We start from the raw sequence: 25,502 nt of genomic DNA, 5'->3' as shown, positions 1-25,502 counted from the left end.
TTTTAAAGCTTCCTCAGACAGCCATTTTGCTTTCTTGCATTTCTTTTCATTTGAGATGGTTTTAGTTGCTACCTCTTGTACAATGTTGCGAACCTCTGTCCATAGTTCTTCAGGCACTCTGTCTATCAGATCTAATTCCTTAAATCTATTTGTCACCTCTACTGTATATTCATCAGGGATATGATTTAGGTCATACCTGAGTGGCCTAGTGCTTTTCCCTACTTTCTTCGATTTAAGCCTAAATTTTGCAACCAGAAGCTCATGATCTGAGCCACAGTCAGCTCCTGGTCTAGTTTTTACTGACTGTATAGAGCTTCTCCATCTTTGGCTGCAGAGCACATAGTCCATCTGATTTCTGTGTTGACCGTCTGGTGATGTCCATGTGTAGAGTCGTCTTTTGGGTTTTTGGAAAGTGTGTTTGCTATGACCATCTTATTCTCTTGACAAAATTCTACCAACCTGTGACCTGCTTCATTTTGTACTCCAAGACCAAACTTGCCTGTTATTCCGGTTATCTTTTGGCTTCCTACTTTAGCATTCCAATCCTCCATGATGATAAGGACATCACTTTTTGGTGTTATTTCTAGAAGGTGTTGTAGGCCTTCATTGAACCGATCAACTTCAGCCTCTTCAGCACCAGTGGTTGGGGCATAGACTTGGACTACTGTGATGTTGAATGGTTTGCCTTGGAATCGAACTGAGATCATTCTGTCATTTTGGAGATTGTATCCCAGTACTGCTTTTCCTACTCTTTTATTGACTATGAAGGCTACTCCATTTCTTCTGAGGGATTCTTGCCCACAGTAGTATACCTGATGGTCATCTGAATTAAATTCACCCATTCCTGTCCATTTTAGTTCACCGATTCCTAAGACATCGATGTTCAGTCTTGTCATCTCTTGTTTGACCACATCCAGCTTGCCTTGATTCATGGATCTTACATTCCAGGTTCCTATGGAGTATAGATCTTTGCAGCATCAGACTCTCCTTTCACTACCAGATATATCGGCAACTGAGTGTCCTTTCGGCTTTGACCCAGTCACTTCATTCTTTCTGGCGCTACTAGTACTAGCCCTCTGCTCTTCCCCAGTAGCGTATTGGACACCTTCTGACCTGAGGGGCTCATCTTCCGGCATCATATCTTTTTGCCTTTTGGTACTGTCCATGGGGTTTTCATGGCAAAGATAGTGGAATAGGTTGCCAGTTCCTTCTCCAGTGGATCACGTTTTGTCAGAGCTCTCTGCCATGACCTGTCTGTCTTGGGTGACCCTGCACAGCATAGCTCATAGCTTCATTGAGCTACGCAAGCCCCTTCGCCACGACAAGGCAGTGATCCATGAAGGGGTGGTTTGCCATACTGCCAGGCAAAATGCATTCCAGCCTTACAGCTCCATGTGGTCCTGTCTTCCACTTTGCCAAATTACTGACACTTGTTTCTGATCAAACACCACTCCTAATTTTTGTTAGTGTTGGGGAAAAAATTGGGATGCAGTTTTTTAAAATATTGTTAACAGTAGAGTTCTGCATGTTCCTTCTTCTCAACTGGATCTCTAGAAGTCAAATTTCTTGGTGGAAGATGCATTGTCATGCAAATCTGCATGCTTGGGGAGGGCTTAGTGGTAGAGTACCTGCTCTGCATACGAACATACATGCATACATACCAAAAAATCAATCCCAGAATCTCCAGGGTAAAAGGCTCAAGTAGAAGGTGATGGAAAGGATCTTTGCCTTAAACCATGGAGAACTTTTGCCAACCAAACTATCCAATACTGGGGCAGACTGACCCTGTACAAAGTAGCTTCCTGTGCCCATATAGGAAATAGCATTCCTCTGCTGTCCCATCCCTCTCTTCCCTTTGATTTGCCAAGCATGTGTCTTACAGTTATTCTGCATTGTATGAAGTCATGAAGATATGCAACCAGCTCCATCTTGGGATAAATACATACGTACAACCAGATGTGTTATTATAGATCCGTGCAGCATCCTTAAATTGAAAGGATGAGGAGAGGAAGTTATTCTGGTATTTTTGTTTTATTAAGATACTCTGCCTTAGAATGTGCTGTAAGAGAGGTGACTGCAGAGTAAATCATGGATCAAGATGGAGGTCCAAGAAAAAGAGGCTCACAGTGATGAGCTTCTTTGTTCATATACATAGTCTGTGTAAGACCATGAGAAGAGCCCTGCTAGTGCAACATCCTGTTTCTCAGACCAGTCTAACAGATGGCAGAAGGATATGAGTATAATAGCCTTCTACTGTTCTCCTCTGATAGCTGATATTCAGAAGCATGCTGCCTCTGCACATGAAGGTAGCCTCTAGCCATCAGGACCAGAAGCCACTGAAAGTCTTATTATATCTGGTTTGGACAACACATGAGTAAACTATGGAATTCACCAGCTTAAGTTGTACTGATGCCAACCCACATGTACAGCTTAAAGGGGGAATTAGGCAAATTTTATGGAGGAAAATGGCAAGGCTATCAGTGGTTGCCAGCTGTGGCGCCTCTCCAGTACCAGAGGCAGCATGCTTCAGTCTACAAGGTGTTGGAGAATACAGACAAGAGGGTGCCATGTCGCTTTCTTCCCACTTGTGGATTTCCCATGGGCCTCTGGTTGACCAATGTGTGAGCAAAATGCCAACTGGGTGGACTGCATTCTGATCCAGCAAGGCTCTTCTTATGTGCTGAAGGGAGAACCTGTGATGATTCAGCTCCTTTGCCCAGTTTTTAACAGGCACTGTGACCTCCTCTTCCTGCCTCATGAGTTCTTGAAAGAGAAGCAGCCTATCTTAAGGATCTAGTGGTAAGACACTTTTTTCTCCAGCTGGAGGAGCTGAAGAAGGATGCTGTTAATGGAGGGTTAGGAAGCAATTATAGCAGAAGCCAGCCTTTGAAATGCTGCCATGCAACAGACATCTGTATATCCAAAAAGAGATCATGCAGTCGCAGTGCTGTGAGGCTTGTTTTAATAGATGCTTTAACCTACAACAGGAAGCAAAGGCCCTTTAGTGATACATAATGGAGATGGGCAGTGCTGCCTCCAGGTCTTTGAGGACCTTTGGGCAGGACATTCTCAATGACATCCTTCTCACCATCATTATAGCCAGCTGCCATTGCTTCTCAGCCACTTTCGCATCATTGCCACTGGTGGCTTGCTTGATAGGCGGAGAGCCATGCAGGTCGTGGTGTCTCCTGCTGCTTCTCCCAGGGCAAGAGGCAGGTGAACAAGCAGGCTGCAACGGTGAAGAGGAGGAGCACCCAGGGGGCTGCTGCCAGAGGACTCCTACTGGTGCATGGACCCATGGCAGGCACCCGGTCATGCCTGATCGTGATGCCAGCCCTAATGGTGTGGGAGGGGAAATGCTCAAACATTGATCCTTTGTGTGAGGTATTTAAAGGGTGTCTCTATTTCCATCCATCCAATATTTTCAGTTCAGCCATATCCACCGGAAAACCTGACTCTGGAATTTGAGAAAAAAGTATATGGAGAATATCTGTTGTTGAACTGGACTGCGCCTTCCCTGGGTGACGTCAGATCTGGCTGGCTAACATTTGAGTATGAGTTACAGATAAAACCTGAAGAAGGACAAGAGTGGGAAGTAAGAAGAATGTTAGCTCTTGGTAGCCAAATGTTCTGTGTTTCTGCTATAGATTATATTGTAAAACATGGTCATTGGAGCAAAATAACATTTAGAGAGCAGTATCCCATTGCACTGTATCACAAAGAATTTAATTGTAAATCATAATAGCCGCATCATGTCAAGAATTCTTCATATCTAGCTACTATATTTCTATCTTGGGGATTTAGGTTCCTTCCAGACTAGAAACTTCTGGCATTGTAAACCAAAAGATATCAAGCAGATATTTGTTTTTTCCTTCTCAGTAGTATTTTGTTTTTTGTGGGTGGGTTCAGGAGGGTTTCAAGTAGGATATGCCATCTGGACTCTTCCTAAAATTATGCAAATAATGCAGGGCATTTGCCTTATTGAAGTCTTATTTGGGAGCACTCTTAATCCACAAAAGGTTCTTGTAGCAGTTAACATATCAGAAAACAATACATTTGGAAGGAATGATCAGATGTCCCTGGTCATTTTCTGGGGACAGGCAAGGACATAGGATAGTTCAGATTCCTTCTCCAGGGTCAGAGACAATGATTTTAGATCCAGGAATCAGAGGTCTGATCTCACCCCCTCACAGCCAGCGTGGAAAGAACTGTGGTGGCTGCCCCCCAATGGAGGAAAGAGACCTTGGAGAGGGGGAGAAGGAGGCATTTCGGTGGCTTGGAGGAGAGGAGACTGGAGTGGCTGAGAGATGCCTTGCGAGGATACAGAGCAGGGCTCCTCCCACTCTGCACTGGATGCCTATACACTTTTTATTTATAATAAACTGAGCTCAAGGGTTCTGGGTATCTCCATAGGATTGCAGACTTAAGAACAGGGGGATACATCTATGCTGATACTAACCACTTAATAGAAGTATAGACATTTGTTTCTAAACTCTTAAAGAGATGGATTGGGACAGGAGGAAGGTAAATCAGGATCTACTGAGAGATCTCTGGGTGCTTTGTAGGACATTGGTTAGGAATTTTGATAGTTTTGTTGAATCAGACCAAAGGGCCATCTGGTGAGCATCTTGTTTTCTCCCTGGGCCTTTTTTCAGAAGATCAAAAGCTGCACATAAATGCAATTACCTGAAAAGCATATTAAGATTTTGTTTCCATTCACAAACCTTTTGAAAGTGCCCTGTTTGCGACCCTGGAAGTGAATGTGGGTGCATGTTCTCCGAAAATGTTCACAAATTCCTGAATTTGTATTAACTTAAAAGAAAAACTTTTAAAAATGAAATTCCATGGAGGAAAGGTGCACACTTCTGAAAAATACATGCAGAAATATTCATTTTTCCATTCAAAATTGTCTCTTTCTGCATTCAAATAAACAGAAAACTTTGAAGTAAAATTTGGAAAATTTCAGCAAGCTTAAGCTTTCCTGATTCTTCCATCTCAAAGTAAGCTTCCCCTGCTTATTTGCCTGCCTGCCATTCAGTGGTATATTGCCTCCAAATGTAAAGGTCACTTTTAGTCATTTAATCTATGGATCAAATTAGACATGGTGTTATTTTCATAATCTGAATTGTAAGCATGTGTGTTTCAGCACATGCATAGGAGGGATGTGTGAAATGGAGCCAATCAGGGTGATGGCACAGATGAGCAGGGGTTCAACCTATTGCCCTTGAAGGAATGGGAGTATGTTGGGTCTGTGATCACATAATAAAGATAGATAGAAGGAATAGACACATCCTGGCTATGCCCAGTTGGTGCCAAGCTAGTATCCATGGCTACATCATGAAGCTGTGAATTCCAGAAGATATTTAATTGTGCAAAAAAAGTGCTTTCTTATATTTAAACAACACAAACTCTTGTTGCACCTTAAAGATGAATACATTTCCCAGCTGAGGGTTGAAATGTATCAGTCCCAGGACTGAGTCTCAGCACTGCAGACTGCTCTTTGTCTGAGCACCCCGTGCGATGGCCGCACCCTTCACACAGCCGGTGCAGCAGCGGGACTTGGTTACAGCACAAGCCTAATGTTTTTAATAACAATTTACAAAAACTTGGTATGCTGAAGAAGGTGTAAGAGAGGGAGGCTTATAGAAGGAAATGAATTTAAAAGCAGGAGGAGGAAGGGGAGAATGAGTTGGCCATAGAGAAGAAGAAACTATAGGAGATGGGGAGGAAGACATTTAGACACATGTTTGGAGGAAAGAAAAACAATCCAGACAGTTTTCACTACTTGCAGCAGAAGTTCCCAACCTCTCTGGGTTGGTGGGCACATTTGGAAGGTTGAGAAAATGCCGTGGGCACTCGCACAAATGGCTGCCTTGCTCATTCATAAAATGGTTGCCATGGTGGCACGGCCAGTCACAAAGGAGTTGCCTAGAGTACAAATTGGTGACACGAAAAGAAAAATAGCTCAAGAACCTGAGGGCAAGGCAGAGGTGGAGGGCTCAGCTCCAAAATTAAAAAGCCACTATTTTAAAGTTGGATAAAGATTTTGAACTCAAATAAAGGGGGCCATTTTGCTTGTTTTGCCAAATGGTCTCCCAGTTTAAAAAATACTTCAGATAGATTTAGGAAATAAAATTAAAATCAGGAGAAGTACAGGACTAGATACAGGCACTAAGACTGTGTCTGTGGACACCCTGTCGCCCATGGGAACCATGTTAGAAATCCTGACTGAGAACCTCTGGTCACCATTTTTTCCTGAAATGTTTGAAAGAATTTATCTATTTTCACTGAAGAAATTAGATATTTTTATTTTATTTATTTATTTATTTATTTATTTATTTATTTTTATTGGGATTAATGTCCTGCCTTTTTCTTACAAAGGGCTCAAGGCAGCTTACATCATATCTCCTCCTCCATCTTGTCCCCACAACAACAACCCTGTGAGGTGGGTTGGGCTGAGAGTCTGTGACTGGCCCAAAGTCACCCAGTTGGCTCCATGACCGAGCGGGGACTAGAACCCAGATCCTCTGAGTCCCAGTCCCATGCTCTTAACCACTACGCCACACTGGCTCTCCACACTGGATATCAGTAGAAAATACCATTGATGGTCAACAGATTATGCCAAGTTCTACCTCCATGTATGCCATTTTGTAACTGATGGACCTTATCCAATTGCACCTTTCTAAAGCAGTCCCCAGGAGTAGACAGGTTGAGAACCTCTGGAATAGGATTTTTATGGCACCTTAATCTGACCTTTATCTATTGTCAATGGATGACCTCCAACTTCCACTGTTAGGGGAGACTGCTGAAAAAATAAATTTCTTTCCCCCTTTTCCACATCATAGGACTCATTTTATAAATATAGTCAAAAGTACAAGTCTATTTTGTTTTTGTTGCTGCTAAAAAGTTACCCCTTGATGTTTATACTGTCTGTGTTCTTTATATATTTCCAGAAAATATTTGTTGGGCAGAGAAAAACATATAAAATGTTCAGTGTAAACCCAGGACAAAAATATGTTGCACAGGTTCGCTGCAGGGCAGACCTTGGAATTTGGAGTGAATGGAGCCCTAAAAGTTATATTAAGCTTCAAAAAGGTGAGGATAAAGATTAATCAGACTTTTATTATCTGACACCAACAAATGAAACTATGAACTAGTTTAGTTTATTTTTATGATTATGGTGTTTTCCCATTAAAATTATAATGAAAACAGCTCACAGTATAAAGCTGTCAGAAAATATGCAAATATAGAAGAATGCATCAGTAGAATAAAACAGAAGTTGTCAGACATCAGTAGTAAGATAATCAGTAGTAACATGTCAAGATGCAGGACAACATTTCGTTGAGAACATCATAAAACATCAGATTAGAGCACAAGCCTATGAATGATTAAACAAAAACATCCTACAACTCCCAGCAAAGAAAAGCTGTAGAATGTTTATGTACATTGTGTATAAAATTGTACCTTTACTGATTTAAAAATGATTTAACATCTTGATCACCAATGGATAAAGATCTCTAGCTTTAATCACTGATTATGTTTCAAGAGACATAAACTAAAATTTAAATTTACAAAGAGGAAAGCCAAAATGATGCTCAAAGCTTTGTACTGTATGATTGAGAAGGAAGCATTAAGGGCATTTTCTTAGACCAGCAATGATGGAGCATACAGAATACACTGAGTTTGCGGGAGTTCAGCTGGATGCGTGGTCTTTTTTATGTTGTTTCGCATCTTTTAGATTGTTAAGTCTACAGGAAGGGGAGCCATTACAGACCAGGAACCTTTTTGACTGAAATAAACAAAAAAATCTGTATGTTCTTTTCAAAGTTATGAAAGTGACATAGCTAATCCCTGCAGCATTTTATAGGACAGGATGATACGTAATATATTCATGCCCTCTTTGGAACCGGTTTATCTGTAGTAATGAACAAACATTGCCCGAGAATCCTCCTTGAGGGATTTGGGCTTGTTGAGCATGTTTAATGAAAGATTAGCTGTAACCATGAGGTTAGCTGAGATCCATAGTGGCATTAGATCAGGACTGAGGAAACCCCAATTTGAATTTAATATAAATCCTACTTAATGAAGACCAATTGAAATGAATGGGGATTAAATTATGTTCAACCAAGTGGATGCATCCCCTGGTTCAGGTGTCACCAGGCATTCTCACTGGAGAATGTTACTGTATCACAGGGTTGCTGTGTGGATAAAATGGCAAAAAGTTTACCATGTCGCCTGCTGTGAGCTAAAGAGTGCAATAAAATGATGTGAAACAGCATGAGATTTAAGCCCTCCTCCTTTTTTCTCCTAGAAATCCAAACGGAACTGAAAGATATTCTAGTTTGGACCTTTGTGGCTTTTTTATTACTTGCCATATGCGTGATTATGATCTGGACCCTGGTATTGAAAAGAACTGAGTAAGTTTCTGCTTCTGACATTGCAGGATGGTAAAAACAAGCAAATTGGCTATTGCTATCTCAGATAAGATGTTGGCTGGTTTCTCTGTCATATATCTTATGAAGCTAGAGAAGGGGAATACATATAAAATATTAGGACAGGATTAAAAGGCCAGTACCTTTTCTCTGCTAGACAACCACTTACCCATAACCATTGCCCCTAATCCTAATTTAACCTATAAATAATAGGATCACATTTGATTACGGACCAGCAGAATGTCTAGCTGGCCAAGGCCAGACAAGTAAGACCTTCTCTGGTTGGCCATTTCCCTAATCTTACAAAAATGCTGCCAAGCAACCAAAAGAAAGCTAGCCTGGGCAGTCTGGGGCTTTTTTGCATCAGGGGAGTTATGTAGAAACAACCAATGAAGCTGTGGGAGTTTTACCCGCTTTGGGTGATACTTTTTTTTGGCTGAATAGACAGCTTTTGCTCTGCCCCAGTTATTGGAGGAGAGGGGCAGCCTGCCTCCATCCCCACGCTTACTTCGATGCCAGAGGGCTCACCCCACCCCCCACAATCCCTGTCTTGGTACCAATTTTTGTATGAGTTAACAATGTGCAGCTCTGTCTGGAATAACAGAGGGCTTCCTTCAGCATTTTAAAAAGCTACAACTGGAATGAGAACTTGGTGTTGATACAGTAAATGGGATAACTTTGGACAACCTTCCAAGAGAAAAAGAACCACACTTCACCGATAGGCTTTGCACGTGGGGCCTATATTTCATTCACAGGTGTATCTTGTCAAAGAGTGCCAGGGCCAAACTAGACAATATGTCTCATTTGTCTTATTTAAATAGCAGCTGCAGTTGGAATGAGAATGGAATCTTCCATTCCAGGGAAAATACCAATGTGGGACGGAGATTATTTGTATGAGGAATTATGCTCGCATGACCATGTGTCCTGTTTTACAGTTCCAGTTTACAGGACAAGAATAAGAACAAACCACCAATGTTGTTTATCCATAGTTCACACTACGCATAGGATTTCTCACAAGAGGAGAAAGGGTAGGATGTAAATGCAGTTGAATAACAAGTGAGGAAAGTGTTTCAGGCATCAGAAGCTGGAGGGCAGGCCCTATCCATTTTCCCCTGTTAAGGAACAAGCTCAGTTTGCCACACAGGCTGTCCTGAGCCCCCAGACTGAGTCATTGCCTCAGATATCAAGGAGGACATCATTGCATCACCTGCACTGAACAGACAGTTCAGCCAGCATCAGTTCGCGGAAGCAGAAGTGCCAGCTTGTGCTTCACTCAGGCAGCAAACTGCTGTAGGCGGAAGGGAGAAGCATCTTCATTCTGGAACATCCTATGGAATGCCAGAGACCACATGTAGCCCCGTGAAAGTGCGTGCTGAAGTGACAGATGGAGGCTCCGTGGCAACTGCTCCTTCAAAGGGACATTTTGCCTGGTCCTCTGCCATTTGCAGACAGCTCAGAAGCCACCCGTGTTGTGTAAGCCCTCCCTATACAGCAAGAGCTGCAGATCCCCTGCATCTTCTACCAAAAAGATTCAGCAGTGCTCCCAAGGGTTTCCATAGTTAGTAGTAGCACGACAATCCTTTCCTTATTTCTGATCTTTGCTGATCTCTTTATTTCTGTATTATATTTATATCTCTCCTTTTTTCTATCCAAGGAACTCAAGGTGACTTACATAATTGTCCTCCACCTCTTAATCTTATCCTCACAACAATAGCCTTGTGAGAATCTGTAACTGGCCCAAATTCACCCAGTGACTGAGCAGGGACTAGAGTCCCAGTACTGCCGTCTTTACCACACTGGCTCTTGCTTTGGTGAAGCAGAATTCAGAGATAAGTAAGGAATTCCCTTGCTGATACTAATAATCTAACCCCTCCTTCATCTCTTATCTGTCAGCAGAGATCAGAGTAAAGGGAATGCTTTGGAGAGCAAGAAGGAGGGGAACCAGTTGTGAAACCTAAGGCTTACATTCAGTTCTCTTCTTGTGTCTCCCTCTTGTCTTCCAGCATGGTGGCCCGCATTTTGCCTCCTGTTCCAGGACCAAAGATAAAAGGCCTTGATGCTCAGCTGCTAGAGGTGAGCATTTAGAATTTCTTCTTGGCAACATAAGACCATCAGTCAGAAAACTGAGATAGTTATATATGATGATAAGAAATACCCACATAGGTCTGGTGAAATGTCATAAGAAAAAGAACTAGTGCCGAAAAGCAAAAAAAGGAGGCAGCATCAAGATTTGTGCTCAGGAATAAGCTTTTCATCTGTCTTTTTTTTTTTTTTTTTTTTTTTTTTTTTTTTTTTTTTTTTTTTTTTGCTTGCTTTCATGTGATACTTCAAGGGTGTTTATCTATCTGATTCTGATGCAAACAACCAAAAAGCTCAATACCTTTGCAGCTAGCAACATCCTTGAAGGGACCTGTTCTAAGTTGTTGCCCTCTGGATCAGTGAGAGGCAGATCATTTTGCCCCTGTGTGGGCTGTACCACACTATACTATCTCCGAGCCCCAGTCTGAAGCTTTGTCTCTCTATACTGTCTTTTGGGATCTCAGGGAGAGCCTCCACTTGTGCAAATACATAAGCCATGAGGTCCAGCTCAGTTCCATGTAGCTAGATGGTCCTCTATGAGGAATAGGAACTTTCAGCTGTGGCATTTTCTTTGAAGGTTCCTTCCACTCCCTCTTCTTGGAGGTCTGCTCTTTTCCAGGAGAATAATTAAGCGCTGTTGCAGAATGTCTAGCTGGAATCTTTAAATTCTTCATTAATCTGTTGATATAGTTTCTCCATGTTATAGACTGAATGTCTTATTGGGATGGCGTTATGTTTCTGTCTTAAATTCTGTATTATTGTCATTCTTAATCATCATAGTAGTAACTTTGGGGGGCTTTGTGAGCTGAAAGTCATATTATAAACTTAAAATAAGTTCAAGTTTATGTGGAGGGACTTTTGGTGCCACATGCACTTTCAAAATGCTGCTGTGAATACTATCAGGGGGAGTTAGAAAGAGTGAGGAGGGTGTAGAGAAAGACTGTTACTGGTAAGTAGAGAGTTTGAGGTGAGGTTGATAGAAATTATTATTATTATTATGTCGGTAGGTTAAGGTTATAGTGAAGAGAAGAGAAAGATGTTTAAGGAGGTAAGTTGAGGCAAAAAGAGGAGTTCTAGACTTTGAGGTAAGGCTAGGGATGGAATGAATCCGAAGCAGCCAAGGAGGCTGTCACAGGAGAACTGGAGAAAATGGCGGAGTTCCAACGTTATATACCACAGAGGGAAGGGGACAGGGCTCCCTCCAAAAACACTTAGCTAGGGAATCTCTCTCTTTCCGACAATCAGGCCCTGCCCAGGCACAAAGCCCATATGTGTGATGCACAGAAACCACGATGAAGAATGTCATACTGTAAACTTAAAATAAAGTGAATATGTTTTGATCTAGTATAGACTAATACAGCAAAGAATAGCATGTAAACAGCAAAAATTGCTGAGTCTGGATGTCTTTGCATGTAGCTAAAATGGCACCATCCAACAAAAGGGCGGTATAAGCAGGACTGAGGGAGACCCAAGATCTTCAGAAGTAAAACAAGAAAAAGAAAAACTTAAGTAGCAATGGCAGGGGTGTGTAAGGAGCCCAAAATAACTCAGTGGCAACTGAGTCTGCTTACTGGGCATGAAATACTGTCTGGCAGAGGGTGAGCAACTGTGGTGGTGTAGAGAGAATGGAATGGAGTATCTCAGAAAAGGTACCGCTAGCTGGCACCCGGAACAAGAGCATTTTCACTGCATGTAAATAACAGTAAGGATGGTGCACTGCGCCATTTTCTTGCCTCCATCTACCTTTGTTGCATCTGCAAATGTCACCAGCTACATAGTACGAACATTATTTCTGGCATAATACCATTGTCTCTTTTTGTGTTTCGTTACTGCAGGCAGGAAAAACTGAAGAATTATTGAGTGCTCTTGATTGCCAGGGTTTCCCTCCAACTTCAGATTATGAGGACCTGCTGGTAGAATGTTTGGAAATAGATGACAGTGAAGAACAGCAGTTAATGCCAAATCGTGAAAACAGTCTTCCCAGTCGAAATGTAAAGTTGGTACAGCAGGAAACAGACAGTGACTCAGGGAGAGGAAGCTGCGAGAGTCCTTCTCTGTTGTCAGAGAAACGCAAGGAAGCCAGAAATCCAGCCTTTGAATTGAAAGTACCAGTTACCAATGAGGACCAAAGCAACATTGGTGCAAAAGACATTCCAGAAACACCAAACATAGATCCTGAAAGACAGCTCCCCTGGTTTAGCAGTAGTGGATCAAAGGCATCCACATGGCCTGGAATGCAACAAGCCAATTGTCAGATTCCCTGTCATGACACTGTGGGGGCACATAAAACAGCATTCAGTGCCATGAATGTAAAGAGATTGCCTATTTTTATACAGTGTTTTGAAAAATATTGTTCACAACATTCTAAGCCAACTGAGACTATTAGCAATGGGAAAGCTGCAAGTTTACCCTTCAGTGCTCACCATGACCAAGGAACATTGTGGCTACTACCTCCAGAGAAATCAACTTTCTTTTCTACAAAGCCAATGGATTATGTTGAAGTTCACAAAGTCAACCAGAATGGAATGCTGGCTGTATTACCAAAACAGAAAGAAAATTTTGGAAAAACTGAAAGGCAACCTATATCTGGAGATACTATGGAATACACCAAAGTTTCAACAGTTGTAACAAACAATATTTTGGTATTATTCCCAGATCCCAAAAGGAAGGTTTTCTCTTCCTTTCAGGAGCCACCAAAGGAACCCATCCAGAGCTCTCAGCACAGCCAAGCAGAGAAAAATTTGAGCAACAGCCCCATAGCTCCAAGCACTTGCAAAATACAGACTGGTGGATTAGATTACATGGATCCAAGTAATTTTATGCCCGTCTTTAATTAACTGAAAGGTTGACTGTCCTTCTAAAGGTAATACCACCAAAATAAGCACTATTGATGCAACTTGCTCAAATATTTGAATTAGCTCAGTTGTAGCTCACACATTTTTATGCTTTATGTTCACTTAAGAACATGCTGATAGCTGATGCAGATGATTTTTTTCTGTCTGTGATTTTTAAAGCTATTTTTATAAAGACTGACTTACTGGAAATTAAAAATACATGGTGTCATTTTTGAAAAAGGAAAAAAGCCAACCAACACCCATGAAATTTGTACAGTGATGTAACAAAACTGTAGTGCAGATCATTATGTGATGTTGCTGGTTAATAGTACAGACTGACTTTCTCGGGTACTGTGAAAAAATTATAATCAAACACCAGTGAACTCCACACCAGTAGTGTCCAACCTATTTTTAGTAAGTGCACCACAAATACAAGTAAAAATATGAGCTAGTAGTGATACCAGTGAGAGAGCTACAGGCTTTGTGGGGACTTACCCTTTAGTTTACTGAGCCGTGAAATGGACCACAGTACAGGAGAAATAGGCAGGAGGGCAGGCCGCAGACTGGACTTCGGAGTGCAACAGACCTCTGTGCCCATGCTGCTTGTTGTGACATTTGTAGCAGGGCTGGCTCCAGATTTTGGGGGGCCTCAGGACAACAATATCAGCAACTGGTAGTCCCTTAGCAGCTTTGCAAGGATGCAGTTGGCTGGTGCTGGGTCTCCTCAAGGCCATTGGTTGGCCACCTATGAGCTATACATGTTGCTGTGCAATAGTAAAACTAGCCAAATATAACAGTAAACACAACTGTAAGTGGTCAAATCATAGAATGACAGAACCAGAATAATGGAGTTGGAAGGGGTCCATCAGGCCATCAAGTCCACCCCCTTTCTCAAGGCAGGTCTCCAAGTTAAAGCAGCAACTTGCATTAGAGGCAGTATTAAAGGACAGAAAAATAGAAACTGAGCAAGTCAGAAGGGGTCTCCTGGACCATCTAGTCTGACCCCCAGTTCCAGCCAGCTCTGCTCATGACATGCCTACCATGTGCATGTCCAGCCTATCCTTGAACACCCTCACCGACAGGGTCTCAACCACCTCCCGTGGAAGCCCATTCCGTACCCTCGGGGTCCTAACTGTCAGGAAGTACTTCCTGGCATCCAAACTGAACCTTGGTTCTTGATAATCCACTGGGTCTGGAACCGTAGATCTCTGGGAGGGCATCTGCCCCACCACCCTGCTGCCATTGCAGGATTATCGCATTGTTGTTCAAGCAATGTCAGTGACATCCGCCTAATGAAAAATGGCAAATACATTTAATGATGCTCCACAACATATTTTAACATATTTGATAGAGTTTCTTCTATCATATTTTTCTGGTTTGTTTTTTAAAGCCCTGGTTTTATTGATGTTAAAAATTCTAATGCCGAACATCTTGTGTCAAAGTTATATATTGAAAGTATTTCTTGCTAGAGAGTAAAACCTTCTAAATCCTTTTTCCTGCTTCTGTGTGATAAATTTTTGCATATCCTTTTTGCTGTGTAGTCTCCTTAAACTAACTTTGAACAAAGCCCATTAACATCAGTGGGATTACTTATAAGTTAGTGGTTTTAGGATCCCACCATTTAGGAGAAAAGAAAAAATAGATGTGCACATATCTATAATTATATAAATTACCCCACAATAGGTTTTTCTTTCAAATACTGCCTTATTGTACATAAGAAAAAGTCCACTTTAATATAAACCCTGTGCATTTTGCAGAGTATTTTTATATTATTAAAAATAAACTATTTTCTAATTTCCCAGAGCTAACTTTTATTGCCTTTTTTCTGCTTCAGGAAGCAGAGACAATAATAAGAGAATGATACAATTTCTGTAACAAAACTCTGTCCATATAAGAATAACCCTGAATTTCTGCAAAACAGTTTTTTAGTTTCTTGTTTTTGAAGGTGTTAGTCCTTTCTGATCTATCAAGACAGCATCTTCTTACAAGGGCCTGTCCTTTCTGTGCAGTTCCCTTTGCCACTCCCGGTATGGCATCGAATTGGTTGCCACCTTAATTCCAGTTTTAACAGTAGTGCTGCAGGATCCCAATGCCTCCTTTTGCAGGCAGAGGTTAACCGAGAAATGTTCTGCTCCTGGGTGGTTTAATGTCGCCTCCAAACCTGAACTTCAGGCTTCTCTCTCCACTGACAAGCCACAAAAAACAGCTCTAGGACAGACCATACTCCAAGTAAACATTATTCTGTCTATCCTACCTCACCATTCTATTGTGAGGACAGAGGGGAGGGTTGTAGTTTCTCCTGTGTCAGAAGGTGGGAGGTTTTGTCCGCAGCATCTCTAGGTTGGGCTCGGACAGGACACCTGTCTGAATCAGTGGAGAATGACTCCCGGCCAATGAAGGCGGGCTGAGCTGGACAGGCAAACGATATGGCTTGGTATGAGGCAGCTCTCTGTGTTTCTGTGCTCATGGGAAGAAAATGGAGGCAAAAGTCAGCCACAGGTCTGCCCATTTTTGGTCTTGTTCCCTGTCTTCATAAAAATCTTGACACTGGTGAACATTAAGAAGCATTATTAAAAGGTGCATCAAGCTGTGAGTTCTTGTCTTTTAAAATTATTTTACAAATATACTTAGTAGATTTTGCAAATACAAATTGTAAAAGTAGTTTTACAATAATTCTTAAATTACACTCTGTGTTTACTTTTAAATAAAATGGAAAGCATTTTAATGGTCACCATTAATATTTTGCAAAAAAAAGTACATCCCTTTAAACTAAATATTTTATATACCTAAAATATCTTTGTCTTCTGTATGACTGACAGCCAAGTTTGTGCTCTCACATCTGCCAATAGAGCTGGCTATTAACTTCTATTTAGCAAAAATCTGTAAGATGTCCTGTATCAGTATTTTCAATTGTTTCAATAAAGGAAGTCACATCTTGAGTTTAGAATAGCTGAGCAGAGCTGTCAAGGATAGAGTATTCTGAAAGACATTCATTCATAGGGTTGCTGTAAGTAAGACAAAAATTGACTGCATGAAACAACAATTTCCTGGAATTCAAACATTTATTTATTTGTACTATTTCTATATGGCTAAATATTACAAAAATCCCTAAGGAGTTTCCATATAAATATTAGAAATAAATGCACTTTTAAAACAATAGAATCATAACAATGCATAATAATACAGAGCAGTACAATAAAATAAAAGGGAATAGCATGAGGATTTAGTTATGGGTCTAAGGAAAGCCTGGATGAGCGTTTCAGAAGTTTTGAACTGAACTTCACAAGGGAGTTTCACCTACAGAGTGTGCCTTTATCTGTGAATATAATGATTGGTAGGATACATTTATCTGTCAGGTATCCTGGTCCTAAGCTATACAGGGTTCCTGTGACAATAACGTCCTTAAACATGACTAAGTCTCTCCTAGACGACTCGTGTAGCTCTTATGGGAGCATCGCTGGGTGTCCCACGGAGCACCCCAGCAGCTGCAGCTCCTAAGCCAGCCCCAAGTGCAGCGCCACGCAGAGCACATCGCAATAGCTTAGTCATGAGGTTGCCAGTGCATGGATCGCCATGACGAGATTTATCCCTGTTTAGGAAAGGCATAGCAGCCAGAGTTAGCAATGGGCACTGAGATCACCCAGGCCTCCAAGGACAAAGCTGGGACAGAGTCACTTCCAAACAGAGTAGCTGCTCCTTCGGAGGAAGTGCAACCCCATACAGAACACACACACACACACCCGCCCAATTTCTGGATCTAGAAATCACCAGCCCTGTTTTGTCAGGGTTCAGCTTCAGTGCGTTAGCACTCACTGAAGCCATATCTACATGCAAGCACCATTCAGAACAGGCACGACCTCTCTGCATTCGGATCTCACAGAAAAATGGAACTGGGTTTCATCAGCACCCTGCTGATGCCTTGCCCTAAATCTTCTGATGACCTCTCCTAAAAACGATTGTAGAAATACTCAGTAAAATTGGGAACAAGATGGTATCCCACAATTCAGCCTCTATGGCACCAAAGTGCAGTCACTCTGGGCTATTTTCTGGAGCTGACCCAATGAGTATGAATTGTAAACACTGCCTCTCACCCCCAGGTAGGGGGATACCATGATCAACCGTATCCAAAGTAACAGATCTAGAAGAAGAACCAGGTTCATACTTTCTCTGCTCAAAGAAGGCCATCCATCAGAGTTAGTTCCTTCCCAAAACTGGCCCTGAATCCAGACTGAAATGGAAGCCCTGTTTCATTCCAGAATATATGCAGCTGAAATAGCACCACTCTCTCAAGCACCTTATTCAGGAATGGGATATGGGAAACCAGACATAGTTGGCATAGATCTCTGGATCAAAGAAGGGTTTTTTCCAGGATGGTTCACACCACTTCTTCCTTCAAAGCAGTGGGGACAAGTCCATTACACCCTGATCCATCTGTCCAGCTCCCCATGGCTAGCTTGAGAAGGGCCAAGGCAGCATATGGTGGGTCACAGATGCAAATGTCTTCTCCACTTCTTAAGCTTCAAAAACCGGAACTGATCCTACAAAACAGAGTTGCACAATGCTCTGGGCACGTCAGCATGAAGATGAGCAATTTTGTCCTTGTAAACTCATCACAATGGGCCTCTGATTATTCCAGTATTTGTTCACTGCGGTTAGAGGAAAGTGACTCCCACACCACTCAGTTGGAGAGCTACTCATGGAGACAATGGGTATGGCAAAGTAAGCCTTCTTTGCCTCCTTCACTGTCATACAGGAGGAACAATTATATGCACTTAGTCACCTTCTTGATGAGCCTTACGCCACATGCTCCAGCCATCTTCTGACCTGTTGCATTGTCTGAAGCTCTCCAGTAAAGGAGACCCCACAATGTCAAAGAGGGAGCTCAAGATCGTGTCAATGTCCTTTTGCTCCTCACCATTCCATTGGAACAGAATCACTGGCTCTGGCTACTGAAAACTGTCCCAGAACATTCAGGAATCACCTGGATTCCACAAGACTCTGTGATTGGGCCATCTTAATAGTTCCCACACTCTGGCAGGGAAGGACTGGTGCCAGGAAACCAAATTTTACCAGCAAGAGATTTGACCAAAACAGTGGGGTGATGTCTACCTGCCCCGACACACACACACACCCAGAGGCAAAGGCTAACTCAACTGCTTTATTTATTTCAAGCTTTTCTATCCCATTCTATTACAAAAAGTCTCAGGATGGTCACAAAAAGACTCAGGAAGGTCCATTAGTTGGGCTGGTGATGGTCATGGATGCTATGAAGTCCCAAGCTGGCCCTGTTAAGATAGCCTCAGCACTGATACTGAACTCTCCCAGGACTAAATCCTAGAGCTCTTGAACACCACATCCTTGACTCAGGCAGCTCAGTCACAGAGTCCATTCAGTAGCAGTGTTGGTGGCATACCAATAGCATCCTCACTCTGTCTGCAAGGTAACCCAAATGATAATCTTTGTAATTAATTATATGCTATGGTAATTGGGATAGGTTCCCACCAAATTATAAATTATATTAAATAAGATCTGATGAATGTTATTTATTCTGTGAATATTCAAGGAATAATTGACTTTTTTTGTAGACTGCATGTTATTCCATATATATTCTGCAATTCCAGCAAACAGATATGGAAGTAGTATATTCTGTCCTAAAGTTGTTGCTGCATTTTTGTATAGTTAAAGTACATACATCTGACAGTTTTTTAGTGTCATCTGCATGCATCTGTAATTATTCATAATTACCACTTATTGAAATCCATTTTGCAGCTTTTCCTGTAATGACATCTGAAACATCCTTTAGAATAACTCCTATGGCACTCAGTAGGATTTATATCTGACTGACAAATGTGGATGAAAGTGGTAATTTTTCATTGACAAGAGGTGACATATTAGGCTAGAAAACCAAAGTAACCTAAACCAGCTGACTAAACGTCTGCTGTAAAATCATAAAATTGTGTTACAATAAGAGAGACATTTATGACGGTATGAGGCCTTTTTTTCCTCCAGACAGATCATGACTACCTCATGTTTCCTTCCCCTCTAAAATTGTGGCAGTGATGTGTTGATGTCAAGTTGCCATTGATTTTGAAGAAAAACACTGAACCCTTCACTAATTGCTTTGATACATGGATGAATGACAGAGGCGTATTATAGCAAGGAGCGTCTTTTAAATAGTGTTCTGTGTATACTTGATAAGCTGAATGTATGTCTGCCACCCTCACTGGACATTATTTGCATGTGTAGAGGTGAGGGTGGGATTGTGAATTTCTAACTTCTGTGTAAAGTATTTGAACCACCTGCCCCAACCTGACACCCTCCAAGTCAGGTTAATTACAACTCCCATCATCCCTAGCCTGGTTGGCTTAGGATAATGGAAGCTGTAGTCTGACCCATGAGGAAGGTGTCATGTTGGGAAAGACTGCATTAAAATGCACAGGCAGCTTTCTGTTTGCCATCAGGAAACCTGTTTCCCATCAAACCCTTGAGATCTGTAGAGGATGTTTGTATGGCTGTGCCTCCATCTAAAATGATACAATTATTTTTAGCTCCAAAATTGACTCAGACTGGTCTGCAAAATCATCATCATCATCATCATCCTGTACTTCCAGGACTTCAGCTGCCTTAACTTGTCCAAGGAATCACTTCTCAGCTCACAGAAAATTTTTGTCTCCTATTGCATAACTTTCTTAGAAAAGGGGGTGCTTTTTCTCCTCCTGTTCCCTGGTGCTGCTAACCCAATCATTCTCCAAAGGTGTTTTAACATGTGAGAGTCAATTCAGTCCGTAATGTGAAGGGAATATTTAAATCTTCCTGAGCAGGTCTGAACAACCTGTCAGGGCCCTCGCAAGCCAAGCACAGCCCATTCAGCATGTGTGGAAGCTTACTGGGGGCTTCATGAGTGGCTTCCGGGATCCACTCAGCTTGGTAGAGTACAAGTTAGAAACATAAGAAGCTGCCTTATACCAGCTGTTGATCCATATAGCCCCACAGTATGAACAAAGGCATAGCTCTCCAGAATTTCAAGCAAGTTTTTTCAGCTCTACCTAGAGATGCGAAGTGTTTGTCCTTCTGAACTACGACTCCCCACAACCAAAGCTGAGCAGGATTCTGCTATAATGCATTGTCAAATTTCTCTTCTGCATTTTAATCCTGCCTTAACAACATGACCACAAAGGACCCTAGATGTGCAAGTGCACTTTTTAGTTATCATGCGAAAACAGTCAAACTAGAGAGCAGGCTTCTCAGCGACCTTTTCCAGATAATGCCCTTGAGAAGAAGAGATTAATCAGCAGGCATTTCTACAGGCCTGAAGAACAGGTGACCATCAAGCTGAAAGTAGTTCACAAGCTTCGTATTCATGGGTTTTAAGTTACTGGCAATCCCCTTCTTTGTCCATTCTGAAGCCTGCTGAGTACATGTAAGTGGCATTCATCTTGCTGAACATCTACCTTATTATGCTTAAATTTTAATGGAAATCATTTTAGCTAGTTTATACTTTGCATATTTTAATAATTCTACTCCAAGTAGCCTTGGGTCTTTTTCAGGAGAGAAGTAAGGGTGCACTTTTCTGTCTAAAGGCCTCCGATTCCCAGCAAGCTTCAGCTGGGTTCTGCGGAGAGTTCACATCATCATCATCATCTCATCATCAATCGGTTGATCAAAGCTTGTTTAGACCAAGTTTGTTTGTCAGCCTTCTCCAACCTGGTGCTTTGTTGGATTAAAATTTATATAATCTCAAAATCATATAATTAAGCTTTTATATGGCTTTTAATTAAGTTTATCATCAATTTGTAGGAACTGGAAAGCCATGAGAATTGATGCAATATATTTGTTTGGCAGTAATGATATTTTAGAACTGATTCCCCTTCCCCTGCTAGCCTGTGCTTTCCAGCACTGCAAAATGCATTGTGCATTTTTATGGTTATCAGAAGCCTACCAATTTTGTGTGATGTTATTTATTACTAAGAAATACCCAGTAATGTGCATCTGGAATATGACTGCAAGCTTTGGATCTTTTACTTTATCTAGATGAAGTAAGCAGTAAATATGGATGAAAGTTAAAGACCTATATTTTCCTATGAGTTTCTTGGGGAAAAAATACTCCAGTTTATTTATTTATTATCTATTTATTTAGAGGACTTCTATGCCGCCCCATTCGCCGAAGCTTCGGGGTGGCTCACAACCATAAATAAATAGAATTCAATAAAACAATATAAATTAAGTTGCCCTGGCCAAAGAATAAAATGAATAAATAATATTAACAATTAAAATAACATATGAATAAAAAGGTCCTCACCTGGTGCCGAAAAACAAATAACGACGGCGCCAGGCGGACCTCTCTGGGGAGCGCATTCCATAGATTGGGCGCCACCGCAGAGAAAGCCCTCCTCCGAGTACTTACCCTCCTAATTTCCTTCATGGAGGGTTCCCAGAGAAGGGCCTTTCCCGCTGATCTCAAGGTTGGTTTCTGATAAAAATATAGCTTATTAAGGTATTGTTTAAAATACCACATGGGTTAATCTATTTAAATGTACAGAATCATGCACACTTTAGACATGCATTCATTTGAATAAAGATGCATAATGCTGACCATCTATTGGGCCAAACTTACATGACAAGTTACTCAGTTTTACAATGGCTAATTTAATTGCGGCATTTTTCCTTTAAAAAAATCTAATTTCTATTTCACAAACGTAGAAATCTTTCAGATCACATATGGTTTTAGTTTTCTTTTTGTGAATATCCTGTATCCCCAGTTTTATGGGCTAAAGGGTATAGGGCAGAAGTTTAAAATATTGTGTATGTATTTAATATATTGCTTGGAAGACACTGGTATACAATTAAAAGCTCAGGAATACATAGTTCATTAAATGTGTTTGGAAAAAAATTGTTCAGTTGAAAGCTAAATGAGGAAAAGGCTGCATTGCTTTAGACATTGCTAATTTAAATACTGTCTACCACTGCTTTCGCTTTCCTTATCAGTCTCTTTCCTGTATCATGTAATTTTCTCTCACAGATGTGTCCATCGTTTTCACTTTCTTTTTTTCTTTCTTTCTTTGTGTGTGTGTTTTTATTGGGGGGGGGGACTGTTGTCATCCAACAAAAATGTAATAAACTCTTTCTTCAGCAAGATGTGGAAGTTTTTTTTTTTTGAATAAATTATATTACAAGGGGGCACTGTATACTATTTGCTTTCTCTTATTCCTGCAAATCCCACACACCAATTTCAGAATGTTTTAATTAATCATTTCTTGAAAACATGCTTGGCTGTTGTGTTTCCTCTAGAGTAGGGCGGGTAAATGGCCATGGCCTTATAAGCTGTTTTAGCCTAAATTCCCGTCAACTTTATCCAGCACAGCCAATCGCGAGGGCCAAAACATCTGTAAGATCACAAGTTGCTCACCCCTGCTCTAGAGGAACCAGAAAACTGCCAGTATCACATACCATTATGGTTTGAAGATTAGGGAGTCTCTAATCTAATTCAGCCCCTTCATGGTTCATTGCCTTGCCGTGGCGAAGGGGCTTGTGTACCGCAATGAAGCTGTGAGCTATGCCATGCAGGGGCACCCAAGACAGACAGATCATAGCAGAGAGCTCTGACAAGACATGATCCACTGGAGAAGAAAATGGCAACCCACGCCAGTATCCTTGCCATGAAAACCCCATGGACAGTACCAAAAGGCAAAAAGATACGATGCCGGAAGATGAGCCCCTCAGGTCAGAAGGTGTCCAATATGCTACTGGGGAAGAGCGGAGGGCTAGTACTAGTAGCGCCAGAAAGAATGAAGCAACTGGGTCAAAGCCGAAAGGACACACAGTTGCGGATGTATCTGGTGGTGAAAGGAGAGTCCAATGCTGTAAAGATCTATACTCCATAGGAACCTGGAATGTAAGATCCATTAATCAAGGCAAGCTGGACGTGGTCAAACTAAAGATGACAAGACTGAACATCGACGTATTAGGAATCAGTGAACTAAAATGGACAGGAATGGGTGAATTTAATTCAGATGACCATCAGGTATACGACTGTGGGCAAGAATCCGTCAGAAGAAATGGAGTAGCCTTCATAGTCAATAAAAGAGTAGAAAAAGCAGTACTGGGATACAATCTTCAAAATGACAGAATGATCTCAGTTCGAATCCAAAGCAAACCATTCAACATCACAGTAGTCCAAGTCTCTGCCCCAACCACCAATGCAGAAGAGGCTGAAGTTGACTGGTTCTATGAAGCCCTACAACACCTTCTAGAATTAACACCAAAAACGATGTCCTTATCATCATGGGGGACTGGAATGCTAAAGTAGGAAGCCAAAAGATAACCAGAATAACAGGCAAGTTTGGCCTTGCAGTACAAAATGAAGCAGGTCACAGGCTGGTAGACTTTTGTCAAGAGAATACGATGGTCATAGCAAACACTCTTTTCCAACGACCCAAAAGACGACTCTACACATGGACATCACCAGACGGTCAACAGAGAAATCAGATTGACTATGTGCTCTGCAACCAAAGATGGAGAAGCTCTATACAGTCAGTAAAAACAAGACCTGGAGCTGATTGTGGCTCAGATCAAGAGCTTCTTATTGCAAAATTCAGGCTTAAATTGAAGAAAGTAGGAAAAGGCACTAGGCCACTCAGGCAGGACCTAAATCATATTCCTTATGAAAGTACAGTGGAGGTGACAAATAGATTTAAGAGACTAGATCTGATAGGCAGAGTGCCTGAAGAACTATGGATGGAGGTTTCCAACATTGTACAAGAGGTAGCAACTAAAACCGTCCCAAAGAAAAAGAAATGCAAGAAAGCAAAATAGCTGTCTCAGGAGACTTTACAAATAGCTGAGAAAAGGAGGGAAGTGAAAGGCAAGAGAGAAAGGGAAAAATACAGCCAACTGAATACAAAATTCCAGATAATAGGTAGAAGAGATAAGAAGGCCTTCTTAAGTGAACAGTGCAAAGAAATAGAGGAAAACAATACAATGGGAAAGACTAGAGATCTCTTCAAGAAAATTGGAGATATGAAGGGAATGTTTCATGCTAAGATGGGCATGATAAAGGACCAAAATGGCAGGGATCTAACAGAGGCAGATGAAATTAAGAAAAGGTAGCAAAATTGCACGGAAGAACTGTACAAGAAAGAGCTTAACGTCCTGATAACCACGATGGGGTGGTCACTGACCTCGAGCCAGAAATCCTGGAATGTGAAGTCAAATGAACTTTAGGAAGTCTTAGCAACAACAAAGTCAACAGAGGAGATGGTATTCCAGCTGAGCTATTCAAAATCCTAAAAGACGATGCTGTTAAAGTGCTACTCTCAATATGCCAGCAAATTTGGAAAACTCAACAGTGGCCACAGGATTGGAAAAGGTCAGTTTACATTCCAATCCCAAGGAAGGGCAATGCCAAAGAATGTTCAAACTACCATACAGTTGCACTCATTTCACATGCTAGCAAAGTTATGCTCAAAATACTACAAGCTAGGCTTCAGCAGTATGTGGACTGAGAACCACCAGAGTTGCAGGCAGGATTTCAAACAGGCAGAGGAGCTAGAGATCAAATTGCCAACATACGCTGGATCATGGAGAAAGCTAGGGAGTTCCAGAAAAATTTCTACTTTTGCTTCATTGACTATGCTAAAGGCTTTGATTGTGTGGATCACAACGAATTGTGGCAAGTTCTTAAAGAGATGGGAGTACCAGACCATCTTATTTGTCTCTTGAGAAACCTGTATGCTGGTCAAGAAGCAACAGTGAGAACTGTACTATTGATTTGTTCCAAATTGGGAAATTTATATATTATATATAAATATAAATTACATAAATTCATATTTAACATATGCAGAGCATATCATGAGAAAGGCGGGCTAGATGAATCGCAAGCTGGAATTAAGATTGCCGGAAGAAATATCAACAACCTCAGATATGCAGATGATACCACTCTAATGGCAGAAAGTGAATAGGAACTAAAGACCCTCTTGATGCGGGTGAAGGAGGAGAGAGCAAAAGCTGGCTTGAAACTAAATATTAAGAAAACTAAGATCATGGCATCCAGTCGTCTCACTTCCTGGCAAATAGATGGGGAAGAAATGGAGGTAGTGACAGATTTTATTTTCCTGGGCTCCAAGATCACCACAGATGGAGCCTGCAGCCAAGAAATTAA

General features: G+C 41.4%; 1 protein-coding gene across 1 annotated transcript in view; it reads left to right on the top strand.

Annotated features, from left to right (window-relative positions):
• PRLR (prolactin receptor) overlaps nucleotides 1-13,348 on the top strand; it is a 24,017-nt gene extending 10,669 nt beyond the window's left edge. The window contains exons 8-12 of the mRNA XM_044431333.1: nucleotides 3,429-3,595; nucleotides 6,954-7,095; nucleotides 8,312-8,417; nucleotides 10,436-10,505; nucleotides 12,347-13,348. Of these exons, the coding sequence (XP_044287268.1) occupies nucleotides 3,429-3,595; nucleotides 6,954-7,095; nucleotides 8,312-8,417; nucleotides 10,436-10,505; nucleotides 12,347-13,348 (1,487 nt within the window). The remainder of the gene's footprint in view (nucleotides 1-3,428; nucleotides 3,596-6,953; nucleotides 7,096-8,311; nucleotides 8,418-10,435; nucleotides 10,506-12,346) is intronic.
• The last annotated feature ends 12,154 nt before the right edge of the window (nucleotides 13,349-25,502 follow it).

The sequence above is a fragment of the Varanus komodoensis genome, unplaced genomic scaffold (genome assembly GCF_004798865.1).
Source record: "Varanus komodoensis strain SLA01 unplaced genomic scaffold, ASM479886v1 scaffold22, whole genome shotgun sequence".
NCBI classification, from domain to species: domain Eukaryota; kingdom Metazoa; phylum Chordata; class Lepidosauria; order Squamata; family Varanidae; genus Varanus; species Varanus komodoensis.
This window is presented reverse-complemented; position numbering and strand designations above follow the sequence as displayed.